Consider the following 20,598-nt stretch of genomic DNA (forward strand, 5'->3'; position numbering starts at 1 on the left):
GTCAGCGGCCGCCTAGGCGTCCGGAGCCACGGCTCCCCCACCGGCGGGAAGTGGTACGGCCCTCGGGGGCGGGGCCCGGGTCATGTGACCCGGCTGCGGCCGCCATTTTGCTCTGCGGCGCTGGTATTTAGAGCGCAGCGGCTGACGGGCCAGGTCGCCTTCGCCCGCCTCTGCGCCCGCTCGTCGGCCTGCCGTTTTCACCCCGCCGCGCCCCGCCGAGCTCGGCCCCGCCCCGCCCGCAGACATGTCCGAGACCAAGAACAGCCCCGAGTATGCTTCGTTCTTCGCCGTCATGGGCGCCTCGTCCGCCATGATCTTCAGCGGTGAGCCCCGCGGCAGGCAGGGTCGGGCAGGGGGCGCCGCGGGGCTCCTGCCCGCAGCGCGCGGGGGGCCGGCGCGTGACGTCACTCTGACGCAGTCCGGGGCTGTCGGGGGTGCCCGGCCTCACGCGACTGCGGGCTGGAGTCTGGCCCGAGGGCGGCGGGGGCCGTGGGGCATCTGGGGCTAAGGGCGTGCGTGTTTGGCCAGGGCGCGGGTCCTGGGGGTCCCCGGATCTCAGCCGGCGGCCCTGCCGGCCAAGCCGCGGTGCGGGGGTGGGGCGGCGCCGGCGCCGCTGCCATCTTAGCCCCGGGAGGCGGGAGGGGGCCTGGGGTGGGGGGCGCAGGGGGCGGTGCGCGGTCTTGCGCCTGCTCCGCACCCCGCATTCAGCGGGCAGGTGTGACATCACACCTCGGGAGGCTCAGGTCCGTGGGCGGCGGCAGGCCTGGGTGTGCCTGGGAGGGGGGTCCCTGGCCTTGCGGCCGGCGGGAAGCTACGTCCCACCAAGGTCCGCAGCCCTCGCCACAAAGGCGACGGGGGTCAGGTGGTCTGTATCCTGAGGCAGGTCCTTCCGGTTGGGGCTTGTCGCGGTTTCCCAATTGCTCTGTCAGCTGTGTGGGTTGGTTGGGAAAGCTGGGAGAGGAGTTGGTCCTGAGAACCCTCAGAGACTAGGGGTGGGAGCATATGGAAATGGGGGCTTCTGGGAGACAGCACTTGTGTGGACGTTTTTGAGGGTCTGTGCTTTGAGGTGGATGAGAATGTGGCGTGGGGTACCAACATTTGTACAGGATTGGGTCTTTGTTCCTTTGGAGGAATTCTTCAGTTTGGGTTCCATAAAAATGGAAGGGTGAATGAATGACCTTCCTCTTCCCGGGCCAGGAACTGGTAGGGGCTGTCCTGGGCTTGGAGAAGGGGCAAAAGAGTTCTTGATGGCACCCTGCTTTTGAAGTTGGGTCTTAACAGTCCTGGGTGTCAAATTTAGTGAAAACTTGCCCTCCTGGGAGACAAAAACTTAGACCAGACCTGAGAATGTGGGGCCTAGGCAGGTACGTCAGAGACAGCTCCAGTGGACTGGTCTGGCCTGGTTTGGGCCTCCTCTGGTAGGTCTGGTTCTTGGCATAAGTGGTCCGCCCTGCCCCACCCTGCCCCACCCTACCTGGTTGCACTGGGGAGGCTCCCAGTACAAGTATGTGGAGGGTTTGAACTCTAAACAGTCTCTGCTGACTGTAAACACCTGTGGGTTGAGGGCTCAGGGACCCTGCTCTCTTGGGGGGCCTTACCCTGCCTGGTTCTGTCTGCCTGTCACGCGCTGTTGAGCAAGCCCTGCCCTTTCCATCCCCTTCCAGTAAAGAGTCATTTGTGGTGGGAGGTGTGGTCTAGACTTCTCCTTCTCCGCCAGGATATGCCTGCTGTTCCCACACCTTTAGAACTTCTCTGAGCAGGTTGCTGCGCATCTCCCTTAAGCTCTTTGCCCCAAGAATGCCTCCAGAAGTTCTACTACCTTCTTCCTGGGCTGTCTGTGGTTGTCACTCACATGTTCAGCAAATCTTGATTGAGTTCTTTCTATATGCCAGGTACTGGGGTGACATCAGTGAACAAACCAAGATCTCTGCCTGAATGAAACTCTGGTCCCAGTTTTCAGGATGATTTCTGTGGCCCTGAGTTTTCCCACGGACCTGTTTTTCTGCACCCAGCTTCTTGTCCCCCTCTCCATCATGAACCTGCATGTACTTTTCCTACTGAGCAGTGCCAGCAGGTGTCTGCACTTTATTGAGGTCATGGTATTGCTGGCCTTTTCTGCCTGGCCCTGGCTCTTGGGGATCGGAACCTGCACACCTGTTGGCCTCTGAATTCTCTTTTATGTCCTTAGCTCCACTACTCCCCATGTGGAGCTTAACATAGCCCTATGGTGGCTAGCCTTTTCCTTGGCCATTTGAATCACCTTCTGAATTCATTTCTGCACTCTTAGCTGTATCTTTCTCCAGGGTTTGTCTTCATCTTCTCTGCTACCTGAACAAGCCTCTGTCCTTCCATGGCCTTTGGTGTTGCTGTTGGGTCAACACGAAGCCCTCTGCCAATCTGGGTCTTGGCCTGCTTTGCATTTGACTCATTGGTTTTTAACCAGATGAGCTCCATGTACATCTTGCAGGTCCCCCTTTCCCCATTTCACATTCCAGCTTCCCCTTTTTTCTTATGACAAACATCCTGTTGATTCTTCCTTCATCATGTCTTCCATGAAGCTGCGTTGCTCCTTTTCTATGTTTTCAGTGACTTCCTCCCTGGTTTTGTGCTTATTCCAGGAACTGCCTTCTGACCCTGATCTCTGCCCCACTGCATCTGGCATTGTTGGCAGGTCTGCCTTCTAAAGCTACATCAAGCTTGGCTTTTTGGACCTGCTGCCACTTGGTCCTGGGCTGGTTTTATCTCCTGTAGCTCTGGTTCCCAGTGGTTATCCGTGTTTCTCTTGCCCTATCCTCTCCTCAGCCACATGACCTCCCTGCTCTTCTAGGGAAGGGTCCAGCTTACTTCCTGCCTCTTAGAGTCTCAACACCTAGAGTGGGGAGTTCTGTGTTCAGGCTCCTCTCCAGTGCCATATGTCAGCCTGTGCTTGCTCTTTGTAACCTGTCCCCAGGAGTGTGAGCCCTGGGGGCACTGGTCTCTTGACATATGTGATACAGCCTGACATGATGCTGGGCCTGCAGAGGGAGCCAAGAAAAATCACTGTGACCAGAAGAGTTCCAGGAATGACCTCTTGCAGGTGGGCCCAGAGCACTAGGCTGATGGCATTCCAGACCTCGGTCTGGGCACCTCAGGGTACTGTTGGAGGAAGCATAGTGATCCACTATACTGTAGTACCCCAGCCCGAGCCTGCTCCCCCCAGTCTGCTCCTTGGCATCTCCACCTGTGCTGTTATCTTTGCCTTCTGTCCTGTCTTGTGATCTGTTCACTGTCACTGTTTCCTTCAGAACAGGTCTGTCATCCTTAAACACACACACACACACACACGCCTCCCTTTCTGTCCTGGAGATGTTGCTATGTTTGGGTCACCATTCTGTCTTCCTGTTGGGCTCATCTCTGGGAAGGTAGAACCCTTTGGAATTCAGCTCTGCTCAGTACTAGAACAAGAGTGGGCATTTTTTGTGTCCCTAGGAAATCAACTAAATGTACAGAGGAAAGGCTAGACTTGTTCTAGTCCCTTCTGCCTCTGACCTATCTTCTGTGCTGTCTCTGTAGTCAAGCCAGTCATTGCTTGCTCTTGGAAATGACTGTGGTGTGGGTGCCCTGGGTAAAGACAGGGCAAAGTATGCCATTGCTACTTGCTGCAGAGGAGACAGGCCACTCTAGAGTTCAACTCCCCTATGGCCATGTGGTGGGAGACCTGAAGGCCATAGGGAAGGCAGGGGCAGCCTCTGAGAAGTTTCCTGAGGTCTCATGGTTAGGGTGGGTGATGACCCTATATTCCTGTCCTCTTTTCGGTGCCTTGTCCTCTCCTTGGCTTGCCCTTTATCTTCCTTGGTTATTTAGGGAGGGTCCTGTTTAGTCTTTCAGGGTTTCAGGGTCTGCTGTATGGGATGTGCTGCTGAAAGCTGACCTTTCTGGCAAAGCACAGTCCCTCCTAGCAGCCAGTTTAGGGGTTGGAGTAGTGGGAAGTTGGGTGGTGAGTCCAAAAGCTGGCCTGGAGGTTAAGACTTGCTAGGTCAGCTATTTCTGACCTTGAGGTCACATCCAGCAGCAGAAGCTGTACCCTATTGAACTGGGATGGAACCCATGGGTGCTAGGAGCACTCTACTACTGAGCTATACTCCCAGCTCACTTTTTATTTTTGGGAAAGGGTCTCAACTAAGTTGCTCAGGCTGGCCTTGAACTTATGATCCTCTTGCCTTAGTCACCTGAGTGGCTGGAATTAAAGGTGTGTACCTACATAACTGGTGAACTTTAAAATATATATATATATATATATATATATATTTTTTTTTTTTTTTTTTTTTTTTTTTTTGCTTGAGGTATTGGGCATTGAACCCAGGGCCCACACATGCAAGGCAAGCATTCTATCACTGCACCACTCTACCACCCAGCCCAGACCGTGGTGGCTCTTCCAGCCTGTTGTCTGTAGGTAATAGCTAAGGAATTGCTTACCCTGGACTTGCATCAGTCCACTTACGGTTTTCCAGGCCTTTCTTGACTGATATGCTGGAACTTCAGGTGAGACAAAGGTGCCTAGACTCTCAAGCAAGGCTTTTGGGACCCTAGCTGCCTCTTCCTGGTGTAACTGGGCTGCCGTAGGTAGCAGGCAGCAGGCCAGGGGAGTACTGGGGAACAGGGCTAGGATGTCACAGCAGAGCAGGAACCCCAGCAGGCCACAAGGAATACTGTAGGAGGAAGAGGTGGACTGTGGGCACTCAGCCAGAGGAAAGGGGGGAATGGTTATAGCTGTGGCTGTTCTGCCCTTCTAGTGTCTTCAGCTCCCCGTGTGAGTACTGACTTGGGGAGCACTCGGCTGTGCTGAAGCTGCTTGCAGGTGTCTCCTGACTTACCTCACCTTCCTCCCACAGCCCTGGGTGCCGCCTATGGCACGGCCAAGAGTGGCACCGGCATCGCTGCCATGTCAGTCATGAGGCCGGAGCTGATCATGAAGTCCATCATCCCAGTGGTCATGGCTGGGATCATCGCCATCTATGGTCTAGTGGTGGCAGTCCTCATCGCCAACTCCCTGAATGATGGCATCAGCCTCTACAGGTGAGTGTGGGGAGTGCCCTGCCTGGTGTTATCTTACCTTGGTAGGCAGGCTGCTAACCGCCCTGTATCTTTTCTCTTCCCCCAGGAGTTTCCTCCAGCTGGGTGCAGGCCTGAGTGTGGGCCTGAGTGGCCTGGCAGCTGGCTTTGCCATTGGCATTGTGGGGGACGCTGGTGTTCGGGGCACTGCCCAGCAGCCCCGGCTGTTTGTGGGCATGATCCTGATCCTCATCTTCGCTGAGGTGCTTGGCCTCTACGGTCTCATCGTGGCCCTCATCCTCTCCACAAAGTAGCCCCTCTCGAGCCCACCAGCCACAGAACACGATGTAAAGACCACCCCTCCTCATTCCAGAACGAACAGCCTGACACACATGCACGGGCAGCCGCCCCCTCCGTAGTTGGTCTTGTAAATGCGCAGTGTCCTAGTGCCCATCGTCTGTTGCCCCGCCTGGCCCCTTCCGCCCCGTGCTGTGGACTTTGGGCCCACTCATCTCCCATCCCGGCCCCTGACCAGTGAGGATGCAGCCTCCGGCCCCCGCCCCCCGCCCTAGAGTGCTCTGTGTATAAGGATGAATTAGAGTTGTCGTTTTCTCTTCACTGGATGTTTATTTATAAAAGATCTGACCTGTTCATGCGTCTGTGGAGCAGCCCTCGTCTCCCCCGTAGTACCCTGTAGGTAGAGCGTTGCCTTGTGGGGTTCCCCTTGCCGAGACTCCTTGAGGGCACGCCCCCTGCGCCCAGGGCCCTGGCCGGGGCAGTACCCAGCCGCCAGGCCCCGGCCCCGCTGTGTCCAATAAAGTTCTCGGATGTGACAGGCCTGTGTCCCAGCGCTTGTGTGGGCGGGGCGGGCCGGCGCCGCGCGTCAGCGCCGCGGGTCACGTGGGCCGGCGGGTCACGTGGATGGTGCGATCACGTGGCGCCGCCCCAGTCAGCTGAGGGTCACGTGGCGCGGCGGCCGGCCGGCTCCGGGTCTCCGCGGCTCACGATGCGCGGCGGGCAGGGCACGACGCGGGCTCCGGTGCTCCAGTTCACCAACTGCCGCATCCTGCGCGGTGGCGCGCTGCTCAGGTGCGGGGCGGGCGGGACCACGCGGTGCGGGGCTGGGCACCGGCGCCGGCGGGCTCTGAACGCCTGCCGCTGTGTGAGCAGGGAGGACCTGTGGGTGCGTGAGGGCCGCATCTTGGACCCCGAGAAGCTGTTCTTCGACGAGCGGCGCGTGGCCGACGAGCAGCGGGACTGCGGGGGCTGCATCCTGGCGCCAGGCTTCATCGACGTGCAGATCAACGGTGCGGCCTGAGGCAGGGCCAGGGACGCAGGGGAGGAGCCCGGAGCACCTTGCGACCTCCCTTTTTTCTCTGGTCCCAGGTGGATTTGGTGTCGACTTCTCCAAGACCACGGAGAATGTGGGTTCGGGGGTTGCCCTGGTGGCCCAGAGGATCCTGTCCCACGGTGTCACCTCTTTCTGCCCCACCCTGGTCACTTCCCCACCAGAGATTTATCATAAGGTGAGGTCAGGCTCAAGGTCTCAAGCAAAGGGGGTCCTTGGGAGCAGTCACCCCCTTAACTTAAATCTCATGCCCTCCCATCTGTCAACACATCCCATGGTCCCTGAATCTGGCATCCCTCCACTTGGGCCTGGGGTGGGCGCCCCTCTGCCTGGTTTCCTGACTGCCTCTGCAGTGCTCCCCACTTTTGCTGTCTCAGCGTCCTCATCTGCCACAGCCCCTTCCTACCCCCAACTGCCGGCCTCCAGTCCTGGAGCAAGCAAGATTGTCACAACCATTGTCTGGGGTCAGACTCTTCTTCCTCAACCTGTCTGTTGTGTGTGACTCAATTGAACATGACTTCCAGAAAGAGCTGCCCCCAGTGTTTCTGTCCTTCTCTGTCCTACATTTCCCACCCTTCCACCTTTCTTCCTGCTTAGAAGGAATTCTGTTGTCCTTGTCCAGTTTTCCTTTGAAACTTTATCCTCAAGCTGGTTCTCCCTGCATGTGTTACCGTCCTTCCCAGGACCCTTTGAGACTAGGTGGTATACACATGCCTCTCTATCCTTTAGTACTTAACTCTTGCTTACCAACATGGGTGTTCTCTTACACTACCATAATGTGGCTGGTAAAGTTAGGAAATGAACACTTTTCCGTGGTTAATTGACCCTGTTCATTCAGTTTTGTCAGTTGCCCCATCTGCCTTTTCCTCTAGTACACGATTCACTGCAGGAATGTATGACTGCTATGAGTTCCTTTTTGGGTATGTGGACACAATCAGAACAGGGAGCTGTGGAAGGCTGTGAGGAGGGCTCTGAGTTTGGGCTTCATCCTGTCCTCCTGACTATTTAGGTGCTGGGGATTGAACCAGGGGCACTCTACCACTGAACTATACCCTCAGCTTTTTTAAAATTTTTATTTTGAGACAGGGTCTCACTAAATTATGGAGGCTGGCCTCCAGCTTGTGATCCTCCTGCCTCAGCCTCCTGAGTCACCAAAATTACAGGTGTACACCTGGTGGCCTCCTGACTCTGGTATCAGCCAAAAGACTTGGCACAACTGTACTCAGTTTCCTCATTTGAGAATAATCAGTCTTCATCTCTCACACAGCTTTCGAAGCTGTGCTTGGTGTCTGTGAAGTATTTGGAAAATGGCAGTTAAGGTCGTCTTCTTGGAAATTTTCCACAGCTCTCCCAACTACACAAATATCAAAAATCAAACTCAGTTGTCCTGCTGCAGTCAGGCATCTAGTTCTCCCAGCTGATTTCTTAGGCTCTGGTCCTTTCCAAGATAACAGGATTTGGCATTTCTCCTATCTCTGCTCCCGTAACATTCCCTTCCCACCTGCTGAACCTGTTCTTTTTCCCCAGGCGCATTCCAGTAACTCCAGGTGTTACCCTCTACCTCCGAGCTCTACCTGGAAGGCCTTGCTCTTCTGGTAGCCAGTTGCTCTCTTGCCCTTGCCTCAGCTGCACGTCTTTCTGGCGTGATGTAGATATCTCTGCCCCAGGGGGTGGGCTGATGAAGTGTGTTTTCTTCTCAGTACTCACTGGGTCCAGGTGTGTTACAGACAGACTCCTCCAGGATGAAGGCCGTGGGCCATCTGCTGATGTTAGAGATTGTGGAGGGTTTTGGATTTGAAAACTTAAATACTAGTATCATGGAAACCAGAGGATCTTTCGCTCAACAAGCACCCCACCTTCCTTCCAGGCCACTTCACGCTGGCTAGAAATGGGTTGACACTTTGTCAGAAGTTAGCCAGGTCTTTTGTCGTTGAGGTCTGATCCACTGACACTAGCTACTCCTTTCCTCCAGCCCTGCCTTTTGCTGTCCTTCCAGGGGGCAGATCTATTCTGAGTTTCAAGTGCTTTATCTGCTGATTCAAAGGAAGGTACCTCTTGCCTCATCCCCACTGGCCTGCACGCTTGGGACTTTCCAGCTGTCCACTGCCTCCTTCCCCCTGTCTTGTCTTGAATCTCCTTTCTCTTTACTCCCCTTCTGCTTTCCTTTCCAGACTCTAGGCTAGCAAGACTCAGTCATTATCATTTTTACTCTCTGGTGGACTTTGTACACCCACAGCTTGTTGGAACAACAGCAGCTCTTTGCCCCAGTGAGTTTCCTCCCTAGGTGACATCACTTTCAACTCAGCTGTTCTTCAGGCATTCCCCTGCATATCTAGAAAATATGCTAGTATTCCTATTCCATTTTCCAGCTTGGGGCAATATTTCTTCTTATCAGGGGGCATGAGGACTAGTTCTCTCTCGTCTGCTTGTATTCCTCATTCTCGCTGAATAGTGATTTTGGTTAGATCATGGCGGCTGCTGCGTATGATTCAGTGTTTGAGTTATGTTTTGTCTTCTCTTCCAAATTCTTCTTTTCCTGGAGTTAATGTACTTTGCTGCTGCTGTTTTATAGCTAGCAACTCTCCAGCTTCCTGCTGACAGTTGTTACTCTCAGACCATTTAGACACAGCATAGGATCCATCAGTTTTGGCTTCTTGCTTGTCCCAACACTGACTCTTGTCTCTCTAGGACTGAGCTGTCCTGGGATCTCCATCCCCACCATCTGAGGAGTCTGTCCAGTCTGTCCACCTTTTCTGCTGGGTCTTCCATGTCCCAGATCCTCTTGTATTTTCCTCTTGGTGGTTTATGCCTTCATTTTGGTGGTGTCCATCCTCCAGTAACTTCTGAAGAAAAGGGTCATGCATGGGATGGTAAGTTTTTGAGACCTAGGACTGAAAATGTCTTCATTCTCTTGATCCATAGCCTGACTGAGCTAGAGTCTAAGTAAGAAGTCATTTTCCCCTAGAATTTTTTGTTTTGTTTTGTTATTGGTGGTGCCGGGGCTTGAACCCAGGGCCTCATTCATCTAGACACGTGCTCTACTGCTGAACTACACCCCATCCCTTAAAAAACTAAAAATTCTGAGAGAGGGAATTCATTAAATTAAGTTTGATTAATTAAATTCCCAGACTGGTCTCAAACTTTCCTCCTGCCTCAGCCTCCTGAGTACTTGGGAGCACAAGTGTGTGCCACTTGCTTTTTTGAATTATTTCCTTGGTGAGTTTTTGCCTGTCCCTGTGTCATCATTTTATGGGGGTCTCACTGGTCCATCATTGGGCCCACTCTTTCTTTTCTTTTTTTCTTGCATTTTCTTATCAACTCCACTTTCTAGGTGTTTCCTCAGCTTTTATCTTCCATTTCTTCTCTTGGGTTTCTTGCTTTGGCGCTCACATAATTTAAGCTTTGAAGAGCTTCTTTTGTCCCCACCCCATGTTCCTTGTCTTAAATCATTTCATTCTTGCTTCTTGGACACACGGCCTTTCATCGTCCAGAGAGTGTCAGTGGCGGCTCTTCACTGTGTCCCTTCCTCTTGGTGTGACAGCCCCTGGCTCAGTCCCACTGTTGGCTACCCCTGCTGCCCGAGTGTGCTCTGAGGGCTGGCACCGGAGGGCTGTTGCGGGCATCGTAGGTCAGGGCCCCTGGGTCCTGCCTCAGGCTCTTCAGATCCCCAAGGACCCTTATTCTGCGCGCAGGAAGCAGGCCTGCCTGGAGCCTTGGTGGAAGCCTTCAGGATGTGAACTCCACCTGACTCCTGTCTCTGCTGTTCCTGACCCACCACGCACGCCGGGGCAGGCGTTCTGGGGCCCAGCTCCTGCTCTCTCAACTCCTCCGTGGGTGCCTGCCCCCAGCCCGTTTCTCACAGCGCCGGGCACTGCAGGACTGAGCCTGGGGGTCCTTTCCCGCTGTGTGCCCACCTACAGCTGTTCAGGATCTGCTGGTCTAACTTTCAGAGTCTGACTGCCCCTCTCTACCTCTCTGTCCCCTTGGGTTTACGGTCTCTCTCTTTTTCCCCTGGCGCTACTGGGGATTGAGCCTAGAGGAGCTCTAGCCCTGAACTACATCCCCAGCCTTTTTTTTTTTTTAATTTTGAAACAGGGTCTCACTAAGTGGTGCTCAAGGCCCTGAGTTTTATTTCCAGCATCAGAAAAAAATAAATAAATCTACTTTCACTTTTGTTTGGGACAGGGAGTTCTGGGGGAGGGTGCAGTTATCACTTTGTTGGGCGGGAAGTCCTGAGGGGTGGCCTGCCACCCCTGCCCAGGGACCCTTGCAGAGCTGCAGGCTCTAGAAAACCCTGGCCCATGTGGGAGGAATGTGGCGTAGGCCTGCCTTTCAGCCCCTGAGATGAGTTGTGAGTCCTGTCGTGACTCCCCAGTGCTGGGCCCTTTCTGATCGCCTCCACGACCTGGGCTGGAGTGCTGAGCCTGGCTCTGCCTACACTGTGCACACTGGCCTCCAGGCCACTGCTTCTCTCCGTCCTGCTCCTGCCTCTGGCCCTCTGCTAAGGGAGGTGGTAGTCACTGCTGGGGGCTCTGTCCCACTTATGTTTTAGCTGCTGCTGGATGGAGGCCACTGAGGGCAGGGCAGGTTGGCACCACCTTCGGTACCCCTGTTCCTGCCCTTGTGGCCTGGAAACAGTGCTGTCTCCTGGTCCTCTGGGCAGGCTGTCTGGTGTCCCCCATTCCTATGAGTTCCTGCTCCTCACCACTGTATGGAGCCTTTGGCCACCTTCTAACTCCTGGGAGGGCTGGCTCGGGGGGCTGGGCTGTGCCAGGGCCCTGAACTCTACCTGGGATCTCTGGGTCCAGGGCTATGGGGGGCAGGGTTTAACAACTGGTTCCCCCCAGGTCCTTCCTCAGATCCCCGTGAAGAGTGGTGGTCCCCATGGGGCAGGGGTCCTCGGTGAGTGGCTGACCCCCTTGTGCCCCCACCCTGGGAGACTCCTACCCTCCAGGTGCCCAGATGGGGAGGGAGGGAGGGTGTGCAGGCACAAGGGGTCGGTGTGGGCTGTGGGACGGGGGTGCCTGCTGTAGTCACCCATGTTCCCTACCCCTAGGGGTGCACCTAGAGGGCCCATTCATCAGCCAGGAGAAGCGGGGCGCGCACCCCGAGGCCCACCTTCGCTCCTTTGAGGCCCGTGCCTTCCATGATGTGCTGGCCACGTATGGTCCCCTGGACAATGTCCGCATTGTGACGCTGGCCCCTGAACTGGGCCGCAGCCATGAAGTGATCCAGGCCCTGACAGCCCAGGGCATCTGCGTTTCCCTAGGTGAGGTGCCATCAGCAGGGGTGGGGTCTGCAGCTGCTGCAGAGTCTGAACCCGGGTCCCCTGTGCAGGGCATTCGGTGGCTGACCTCCAGGCTGCAGAGGAAGCAGTTCAGAGTGGGGCCACTTTCATCACCCACCTCTTCAATGCCATGCTGCCTGTGAGTGCTGCCCGGCCCCCACTCACCTGGGGGGGCCAGTAGCCTCTGCCCTCCCTCATCCAGCCCCTCCTGTCCTGCCAGTTCCACCACCGTGACCCTGGCATCGTGGGGCTCCTGACCAGTGACCGGCTGCCCCCTGGGCGCTGCATATTCTACGGGATGATTGCCGATGGCATACACACCAACCCTGCAGCCCTGCGCATTGCCTACCGGGCCCATCCCCAGGGTGAGCCTCTGGGGAGGAGGGGCAGTAGAAGTTAGCCAGCCAGGTTGCCCACCAGGCAGGTCCTGAAGCACTTCTCCTCCAGGGCTGGTGCTAGTCACCGATGCTGTCCCTGCCCTGGGCTTGGGCAATGGCCGCCACACACTAGGACAGCAGGACGTGGAAGTGGATGGGTTGACAGCTTACGTAGCAGGTGAGTGACTCCCATGCTCACAGGGAACTAGTCTCTCAGCCTCCTGGGGGCAGGGGTGGAACCTGGGTATCCCTTACTTGCTGGGCTCCCAGGCCCACAGTTCCCCAGAGCCTGGCCTCTCTGCTCTCAAGGCACCAAGACGCTGTGTGGCAGCATAGCCCCAATGGATGTCTGCGTCCGACATTTTCTGCAGGCCACAGGTCAGTGGGTCTGTGCATCTAGGAACAGAGGCTACCTCTGGGGGAACCGTGGGGAGGTGGATCATGGGAGTCCTGTGTCAACCTCCTTCGCCTGCCCATGTTGGCTGGGGGTGTGGGGATTCCCAGGGGATGGACTGGATTCTGGGAATGTGGCTAAGGCCCTGCAGAGAGCTCATAGGCAGGGATGCGTGGTAGCAGCAACAGGTCACTCAAGTCGGGGCGATGGGCAGTGGAACCACAGACCCTGGGAGGGGCAGGGCCCCTCATGCTACCTGAGAAGGGCCGAGGCCCAGCCCTGTGGGATGGGAGACTTCTCAGGGACAGTGCAGAGGGGCAGGTGGGGTGGGTTGGGTGAGAGTGGCACTGTGGGCTCCTGGGATAGGTTGTGCGGGGGTCCTTGCAAGGCAGAAGGTGGGGAGAGGCTGGTGTCATTCTGGAGGCTGTAGGTCTCAGGTCCGGGAGGCAGGACGTGGCTGTGTCCTGGCCCCAGGACTGATCAGTGATGGAGAAGCGAGCATGGTCATTTGACCTTTGGTTGGGGGAGCAGAGAGCAGAGCCCTGTGTGGCTGCCAAGCGGGTGGCATGGTGGGTCCTGCTATCACTTCTTTGTACGTTAGGGGCTCTCCCCAGGATTCAGGAGCATACGGAGGGTCCTGTGGGCATGTGGGACCAGAGAGTGCTGTGTTAGGGAGAAGAGAATCCCTGCAGGTGGGGCTGGTGCCTGGGCCGAGGAAGAGAGTAGCAAGCACGGTCCCTGGAGCTGGAGTGGGGACGAGGTCCTTGTTAACCTGTTGCAGAACCCAGGCTGTCCCCCTTTCTCCAGACTCTAAAACCAGGAGCTTGGAGCTGTGCATGGGGGAGGGGCCGTGGGACATCACCATGTTGTGTCCCAAGCAGGCTGCAGTGTGGAGGCAGCCCTGGAGGCTGCGTCCCTGCACCCGGCCCAGCTGCTGGGGCTGGAGAAGAGCAAGGGGAGCCTGGACTTTGGTGCTGATGCAGGTGAGGCTCCACGTAGGAGAGACCCAGCGAAGGGCTGGGTCAGGGCCCAGGTGAGTGGGTCTTCCTGGTTCCTGGCTCCCTGATGGCATTGCCTGCCACAGCCTCTCTCTGGCCCTCTTTTCCCCTTGGTCAGGCTTTCTGGCATCCAAGATAAGGCCAGACCAGGGCAGCAGGGAGCACAGTCCCTTGTCCCTAACTATAAGGAGTTAGACTCTTGGTTCTAGCTCCTGTGCCAGTATGTGGTGGGTCAGGATATCCTGCATGAGTTATGTCCCTGGGCTTCAGTTTCCCCACTGGGCTCAGTTGTTGGGGTGGTCCCATCTCATCCCCTCTCACCCTGTGGCTTTGCCCCAGACTTTGTGGTGCTTGATGACACCCTCCGAGTCCAGGCCACCTACATCTCCGGTGAGCTGGTGTGGCAGGCGGAGGAAGCCAGGCTATAACCAAGGACTTCGGCTGGAGAGGATGCCCGGCCCCAGCTGGACACTGACATGGCGGGCAGTCGGGGGAGCTGGTCTCCAGAGAGCAAGTTGGGACCCCCCCTCCAGGTGGGCCCTCCCAGAGCCTCAAGTGACCCTGGAGGCAGTGACTTGGATAAATGTGCAGCCAGCAGGACTTACCTTGTCTCTGGGTGTTGCTTGCAGGGCTGCTTATCCTGGGCTTCATTGAGGGCGTTGTGTCTTGGGGCCAGGAATGGTTGGGTTCCTTGTGGGGCCCCTGTTAGGCTGGAACTGTCGGAGGTCTGCAGACCCACAGGAAGATAGAGTAGGAAGTGAGGGGGGAACCCTTCAGTGTGGACGGTGGAGTGGAATCACGGCCGTGGTTGGAGCACTGCAGGAAGGAGCTGGGGACAGTGATGGTGAATGACTTCGAAAGTTTACTCACTAGGGCTGGGGAGATAGCTCAGCTGGTAGAGTGCTTGCCTCTCAAGCACAAGCTCCTGAGTTCGATCCCCAGTACCTCAAATGAATAAATAAAGTTTACTCACTGCCCCTGAGCTGGGTCAGCAGAGGGGAGGTCTGAGGCCCAGTTCTGGACCTGGGCACAGGTCCAGGCCTTCTGTTGAGACCTTCATGAGGGTGTCCACAGTGGCCTTGGGACCCCAGGTCACCCAGCACTGAGTGCAGGAAGCAGTACCCGAGGGCCCCTAACCCAGGCCAGGACCCTCAGCTAACTGTCTCTGGCCTGCTGACTTGACCCTCAGTCCTATCACCTAGCATCCTTGTGCTTAGTCACTGTTCCACTTCCTTCTGCATCATAGCCGAGCAGCCCCATGTCCCCAGCCTGCCTCTGGTGGGCTCACTGCTCCTAGTGAACCTGATAAGCCTTCCCCATGCCCACCATAGTTGCCCACCTGCCTGGTGCTGGTGGGTAGCTCAGTGTCTCACCACTGTTCTGGGCCCTGCAACTCTGCTTGCTCCTTTAATATTGGTTAGGCAGCACATTCCAGGTTGGCTTCCTAAATTGGGGTATCATGGGCCATCAGACTCTCTGGATAACTTTGAGGTGGGCAGGCTTTGGGGGCCCTCCTGGCTCTGAGGATAGCTGTGACATGGTGGGGTGAAACCTGGGGGTGGTGTCTTGACTTCCTCCCCATTTGGGTCCTGGAGTAGGTGACTCCAGACCCTTTTATGTGATAGACTACTCCTTGGTGCAGGAGGTTGCAGAGAAATGTGCCACGATGCTGTTGTACATTGCTCCCAATAAAGGCACTGTCTCTAGGCCCACAGCCACAGAGCCAGTTCATGGGCCTCCACCTCGGCTGCAGGGCAAACAGCGGGGGCAGGGGAGAACAACCGCTGGGGCAGGGGCACATGGGGCCAGGTCTCAGCCCATGTGCTCCTGGGTACACACCATCAGCCCAAGGAAGTGAGCCTGTGGGATCCCAACCTCCGAAGATCTGCAGGGTGTAGGGATGCTTGGGTCTGCCCCATAGCCACATGCCCTGCAGCATGTGGCTGACCAGCCCCTGCAATGTGTCCAGTGCTGGGAGACAGTTGTGAATGTGGGCCACGCAGGGGCCATCTACCAGGGCTCACTGTGGCCAGGAGAGGCAGATGAGCTTGTCCCTCACCTGGTTTTAGGCCTCACTCTTAAATGCTTTACTGGTGTTGGCTCATTTCATCCTTCTGCCAAAAGTCCAATGAGGAAGCTGGGTGTGGTGGCATCTATAATCCCAGCTACTGGGGAGGGTGAGGAAGGACTGCAAGTTCAAGGCCAGGCAGGGCAAATTATTGAGACCCTGTCTCAAAATAAAAAATAAAAAGGGCTCCGATGTGGCTCAGTGACACAGTCCTTCCCTGGCATGTGCCAGACCCTGGGTTTCATCGCCAGCGGCAGGGGGAAGAATTTGACCCAGACCCACTCTGCCCCATTTCACCATGCTGCCTCTCTGGGTGAAGAGAGAGGGAAGGGTTCCGGAGAGGGGTGGATAGTGGGTGTGATGGTCACATGACGGCAGGTGCCTTAGTGGAAGAGACTCTCGGGCAAAGCTACCTGTCCCGGCAAGACCAAAGACACGGATGTGTGTGTGTTGGTGGAACAAGACCTCAGTGGTGAATGGAGGGGTTCAAGGAGGGCTCTGGACCTGCGGCAGGAGTTTGGATTTCATTTGAGATTCAGGGGAAATGCCGCTGGGTTTTTTAAATGTTTAATATAAAATATAAAATGTACTGTTTATTTCAGTACTGGAGATTGAACCCAGGGGTGCTCTATCACTGAGTAACGCCTTGAGTCCCCCTCTTTTTAGTACCAGGGATTGAACCCAGGGATGCTTTACCCCTGAGCCACATCTCCCAGCTCCCCCACGCCCCCACCCCTTTATTTTTGAGACAGGGTCTTGCAGGGTCTTGCTAAGTTGCTGAGGCTGATCTCTCACTTGCATCCTCCTGCCTCAACCTCTGGAGTCGCTGGGATTACAGGTGAACTCTATCACACCTGGCACATTTACCATGCTGACCACTCTGAAACGGACAGTTCGGCGGCACTAAGCACATTCGTATTGTGTGCAGCCATCACACACCATCAGCCTCCAGGACTTCTTCATCTTCCCAGACAGACCCCACTAGTCCCCCAGCCCCTGGCGACCTCGCTTTTGCCTTGTCCAGGACTCTGAGCTGGAGGGCTGTCCGGTGCCGCTTAGGTCATTCTGGGAGTACTGGGGGGCCCGTGGCGCTGTGACAGGCTTTCCTGGGTGGTGGGTGTGGAGCGGGGGGGGCAGCGGTGCGGGAGGGGAGCCTGGCGGGGGGGAGAGCAGGTGTTGGACACCGGACCTGAGGCAGCTTGCTCCGTCCGACGGGCTGTGGAGAGCGTGGCTCGCGAGAGCCGCCTGGGGGCCTCCCAGAACGTGATCGCCTCTCCAGGCGCGCGGGGCTGAGCGTGTCGGGGTCAAGTCTTCAAGCTGGGACACAGCAGAGTCCTTTTATCTCCGAGCCTCCAGGCTCCCGGGACCACTGGCATGTGGCGGGGAGATGCGCGGGTCTCCTGAGCCAGACAGCCCCGCAGGCGGCCGCGGCACCAGAGGCAGCGACAGCAACAGGGAGAGCGCCGAGCCTCGCTCAGCCGTCCACGAGGCCTGGCCTGGCTGGGGGCCCGTCTCTGCCGGGGCCGATCACAGTGGTCCCGATCCCAGGCGCGCAGCGGCAAGCCTGGGGCGTGACCCGACCCGTAGCACAGTGAGGACTCCCTGGGCCCCGCCCCAGCCTGAGCTGGAGCGCCGGAGGGAGCCCGTAGGGCGGCGGGGCCGTGGGCCTAGGGAACGTCCCCCGCAGCCCTCCCAGCCCTTGCCAGTCCTGCGGTCAGCCGCCAGGCGTGCCCTTTCCAACCCGATTGTGCACCTTTTACCGCAGTGTCACAGTTTGTTTTACTAAGTGGGATTGCGCTTTTGGGACTGCTTGGCAATTCTGTTTTTAAAGTGAGCATGTGGAGAGCTTCCCAGATGGTAGTGCGTGACTGTCTCTCTTGTAAAAGGTGCCCGGGTCCCTTCTGTAAACATGGGTGTTCCGCGACAGTGACCAGTTCCCACCGCACCCTTGCTGAGGATTGTCTAGGGGTGGGAATGGGCGTTTCTGGGGAATCCAGATACTCCAGGGCACTCCTCTTGGCTCTGTGGCTTCCTTGTCCCTGCGTGTCCCCAGGAAGACCAGAGAAGGGCCTTCTGCAGGCGTTTCCTGTTGCTGCCGTAACAAATCACCACAAACCTGTTGAAAACAATGGGAGCTTATGGTTTTACGGTTCTGGAGGTTCACGTAGGAAATAGGTCTCATGGACTGAAGTCAAGGCAGGGGCAACTCTGCAGAGGCTCCTGTTGTGTCCGTTTCCTAGAGGCTGCTGACTCTTTTCTTTTGCAAAGTCAGCATGGCCCACAAGCCTCCCCCTGTTGCATCACTCCCATCCCACATCGTCTTCCATGTTTAGAGACCCTTGTGATTATGCTGGGCTCACTGGAGAACCCTGGCTAGTTGGCTAGTTTCCCTTTTTTTTTTTTTTTTGTGGTGCTGGGGATCGAACCCAGGGTCTTGTGCTTGCAAGGCAAGCAATGTACCAACTGAGCTATCTCCCCAGCCCTAGTTTCCCTTTTTTAAGGTCAACAGAATAGCAGCCTTAATCCCCCCTTTCTGTAGATCATGACATATTCACAGGTGGCAGATTAGATGCTGAACATCTTTGAAAAGTCCATTATTCTGGTTTAAATACCTTCTAGAGAGAAGGACCCAGGCAGGAGTGTCCCTGCTCAGGTCTAAAGGAGATACTAGTTCCATCCCAGGTTTCAGCATCCAACACACAAAAACTAAAAAATGATGTAACCATATTCCTGTCATCAGTGCATGAGGGACCCCGTTTCCCTACATTCTTACCAACAGTGGATGTTTTAAGATTTTGACAGTTTAATCAGTTTTTGAATCAACCCCATTTTATAGCTGAGAAAGTTGAGGTTTGGGAGGGCAAATTAGATGACTGAGATCTCTCACAGCTTTCCTGACTGCCAGTCAAGTTTCTTTGTCACTTGGTGCATTTTATAGGGGAGGATGTGAATTCACCTAGGTAGTTTGGAAACCGCTGGATCACTTTCACATCTCTCATCCATCTGTTCATCTGCAGCCATCAACAAGTACATATTGGGAGACTTAGGCATGGGGACCAGGGACAGAGGCTATTGTTTGAAAAGCCCTGTCCTCTCACCTACCTGTGTCTTAATTGGTCTCCTTGACTCCCTATTTGCTCCTTGTGATCCTTTCCCCAGACCCTGCCAAGCGGTCTGCAGGAGAGTCTAAAACATAAACCAACTGGGCTCTGCCTGTTGCAGCTCTTCCTTGGCTTGATATTTAAGCGCTGCCTCTGGCTTGCAAAATCTGTGAGGTGTGGACCTACCTTCCCCTCTGTTCTCATTTCTCTTGTCTCTGCATGAATCCTAGTAGGTGGGAATTCTGTCTTGCCCTTGGCTAGCTGTGGTAGTAGCTTTGAAAGTGGCCCCCCGTGATGTTCCTCCTAATGATGGACATGGCAGAAGTGAAGGTATATCACTTCTGAGGTTAGGTTATAAAAAGCACTGTGGCTGAAACTTAGCGAGGCCCTAAGCAACTTAGCAAGACCCTATCTCCAAAAAGGGGAGCTGGGGGACGTAACTCAGTAGGTTCAAGGGTAGAAACCATGGGTTCAATCCCCAGTACCCCCTCTCCCTGATGAAAAAAAAAAAAAAAAAAAAAAAAAAAGCCCTTAGTTTCCAGCTTTTGTCTGACATTTTTCTCTTGGACCATTTGCTTTGGGGAGAGCCAGCTGCCACAGCATGAAGACATTCAGCTCTGTGGAGCAGCTCACGTGAAGGAAACAGACTTCAACCCACTGCTGTGGGAATAAGACTTTGGAAGTGGGTCCTCCAGGGTTGCTCAAGCCTTCAGATGCATGAGCCAGACCACCCAGCTGGGTCCCTCTCTGACTTCAGACTCCCAGGAACATGAGACAATGCACATCTGTTGTTTGGGGAAAATTCATTACATAGCAGCAAGTAACTAATACCCTAGCTGTGAGACATTGGGTAAGGTTCCTAGTCTCTGAGCCCCTTGTGCTGCCAGAGTTATGGGAATAAGTGAGGAGTAAAGTGAGTGAACTAGCACAGCCTTGCTGCCCTCTCATGGTTGGTGTCCAGCATCCGTGACCTCACAATGTCAAATCAAGCCTCTGTATCCTTGGCCCAAGACACCCTTCAGCCATAGGCAAAGGCGCTGGGCAGGAAAGCAACAGGAAAGAGCTGGGGAACAATCTCTCTCTTCCAGCTGGGTGCCTGGGAACCGTGCTGGACTAGGTGAGACCATCTTGTCTAGTGTCCATTGTCTCCAGGCCTGACCCACATGGCTGCCCTCCTCTCCAGAGCTCAGAAGAGAAGCTGGTTGGGTCTGGCCTGGGCCTCGCCTCCTGTCTGCCATTGAGGTCCTGGCAGGAGTGAGGACTGCCCTTCCTCAGCCTCCTGCTCTCCCCTCGTTCCTTCCCTGAGGCTGCTTGACTCAGTGGGTTCTCCCTTTCACCATGTTACTTTTACTCAAGCCGCCCACCCCTTTCTTCCTTCCCTGAACTACTTAAGAACCATAGGGCTGTATGTTGGCACAATGGACTTGAACAGGGAAAAAAGTTAAGAGAACCCCATCTGCACCCCAGTGGAAAACAGTGTTTCCTATATTTACTTCCAGGCTTTTGTCTTTGCATTTACTTTGCATAATGGGGAGCTGGGGACGTAACTCAGAGGTAGACTGCTTACCTAGCGCATGTGAAGTCCTGGGTTTGATCCTCAGTAGTGAAAAAAAAAATTTTTACATACATGTTTATACTTACAGGGGTTATTTAAAAACATTCCTTGGAGTGTGTGTGTGTGTGTGTGTGTGTGTGACCAGTGATTGAACCCAGGGGTCCTTTACAACTGAGCTATGTCCCAATCTTTTTTATTTTTTGAAACAAAGTCTCACTAAATTGCTGAGGCTGGCCTTAAACTTGAGACCCTATTTCCTCAGCCTCTGGAGTCACTGGGATTATAGGCATGTGCTTTTCTAGATTATATGTCTCCTTTTCTAGAAGTATCTTTGTACTTTTTTCTACATTTTTTTTTTTTTTTTTCAGTGCTGGGGATCGAACCCAGGGCCTAGTGCTTGCCTTGCAAGCTGACTGAGCTTTCTCCCCAGCCCTTTCTA

General features: G+C 55.3%; 2 protein-coding genes across 5 annotated transcripts; both read left to right on the forward strand.

Moving 5' to 3' along the window:
- The first annotated feature begins 100 nt into the window (after positions 1–100).
- ATP6V0C (ATPase H+ transporting V0 subunit c) lies at positions 101–5,864 on the forward strand. Its single transcript, XM_079120394.1, has 3 exons — positions 101–323; positions 4,872–5,055; positions 5,141–5,864. The coding sequence occupies exons 1-3, from the start codon at positions 245–247 to the stop codon at positions 5,343–5,345; spliced, it is 468 nt and encodes a 155-aa protein (XP_078976520.1). The 5' UTR covers positions 101–244; the 3' UTR covers positions 5,346–5,864.
- A 100-nt stretch (positions 5,865–5,964) lies between these two features.
- AMDHD2 (amidohydrolase domain containing 2) lies at positions 5,965–14,398 on the forward strand. Of its 4 annotated transcripts, none has more exons than XM_079120336.1 (11): positions 5,965–6,120; positions 6,202–6,338; positions 6,418–6,557; positions 11,227–11,281; positions 11,436–11,648; positions 11,717–11,805; positions 11,887–12,031; positions 12,114–12,221; positions 12,314–12,421; positions 13,319–13,470; positions 13,775–14,398. In XM_079120336.1, exons 1-11 carry the CDS (start codon positions 6,038–6,040, stop codon positions 14,087–14,089), a joined length of 1,545 nt encoding a protein of 514 aa, XP_078976462.1. In that variant the 5' UTR covers positions 5,965–6,037; the 3' UTR covers positions 14,090–14,398. The 4 variants fall into 4 exon arrangements, with proteins under 4 accessions (XP_078976462.1, XP_078976463.1, XP_078976464.1 ...); XM_079120337.1 differs by having other exon boundaries at positions 12,353–12,421; XM_079120338.1 differs by having other exon boundaries at positions 13,319–13,420; positions 13,775–14,035.
- The last annotated feature ends 6,200 nt before the right edge of the window (positions 14,399–20,598 follow it).

The sequence above is a fragment of the Sciurus vulgaris genome (genome assembly GCF_902686455.1).
Source record: "Sciurus vulgaris genome assembly, chromosome: 18".
Classification (NCBI taxonomy): domain Eukaryota; kingdom Metazoa; phylum Chordata; class Mammalia; order Rodentia; family Sciuridae; genus Sciurus; species Sciurus vulgaris.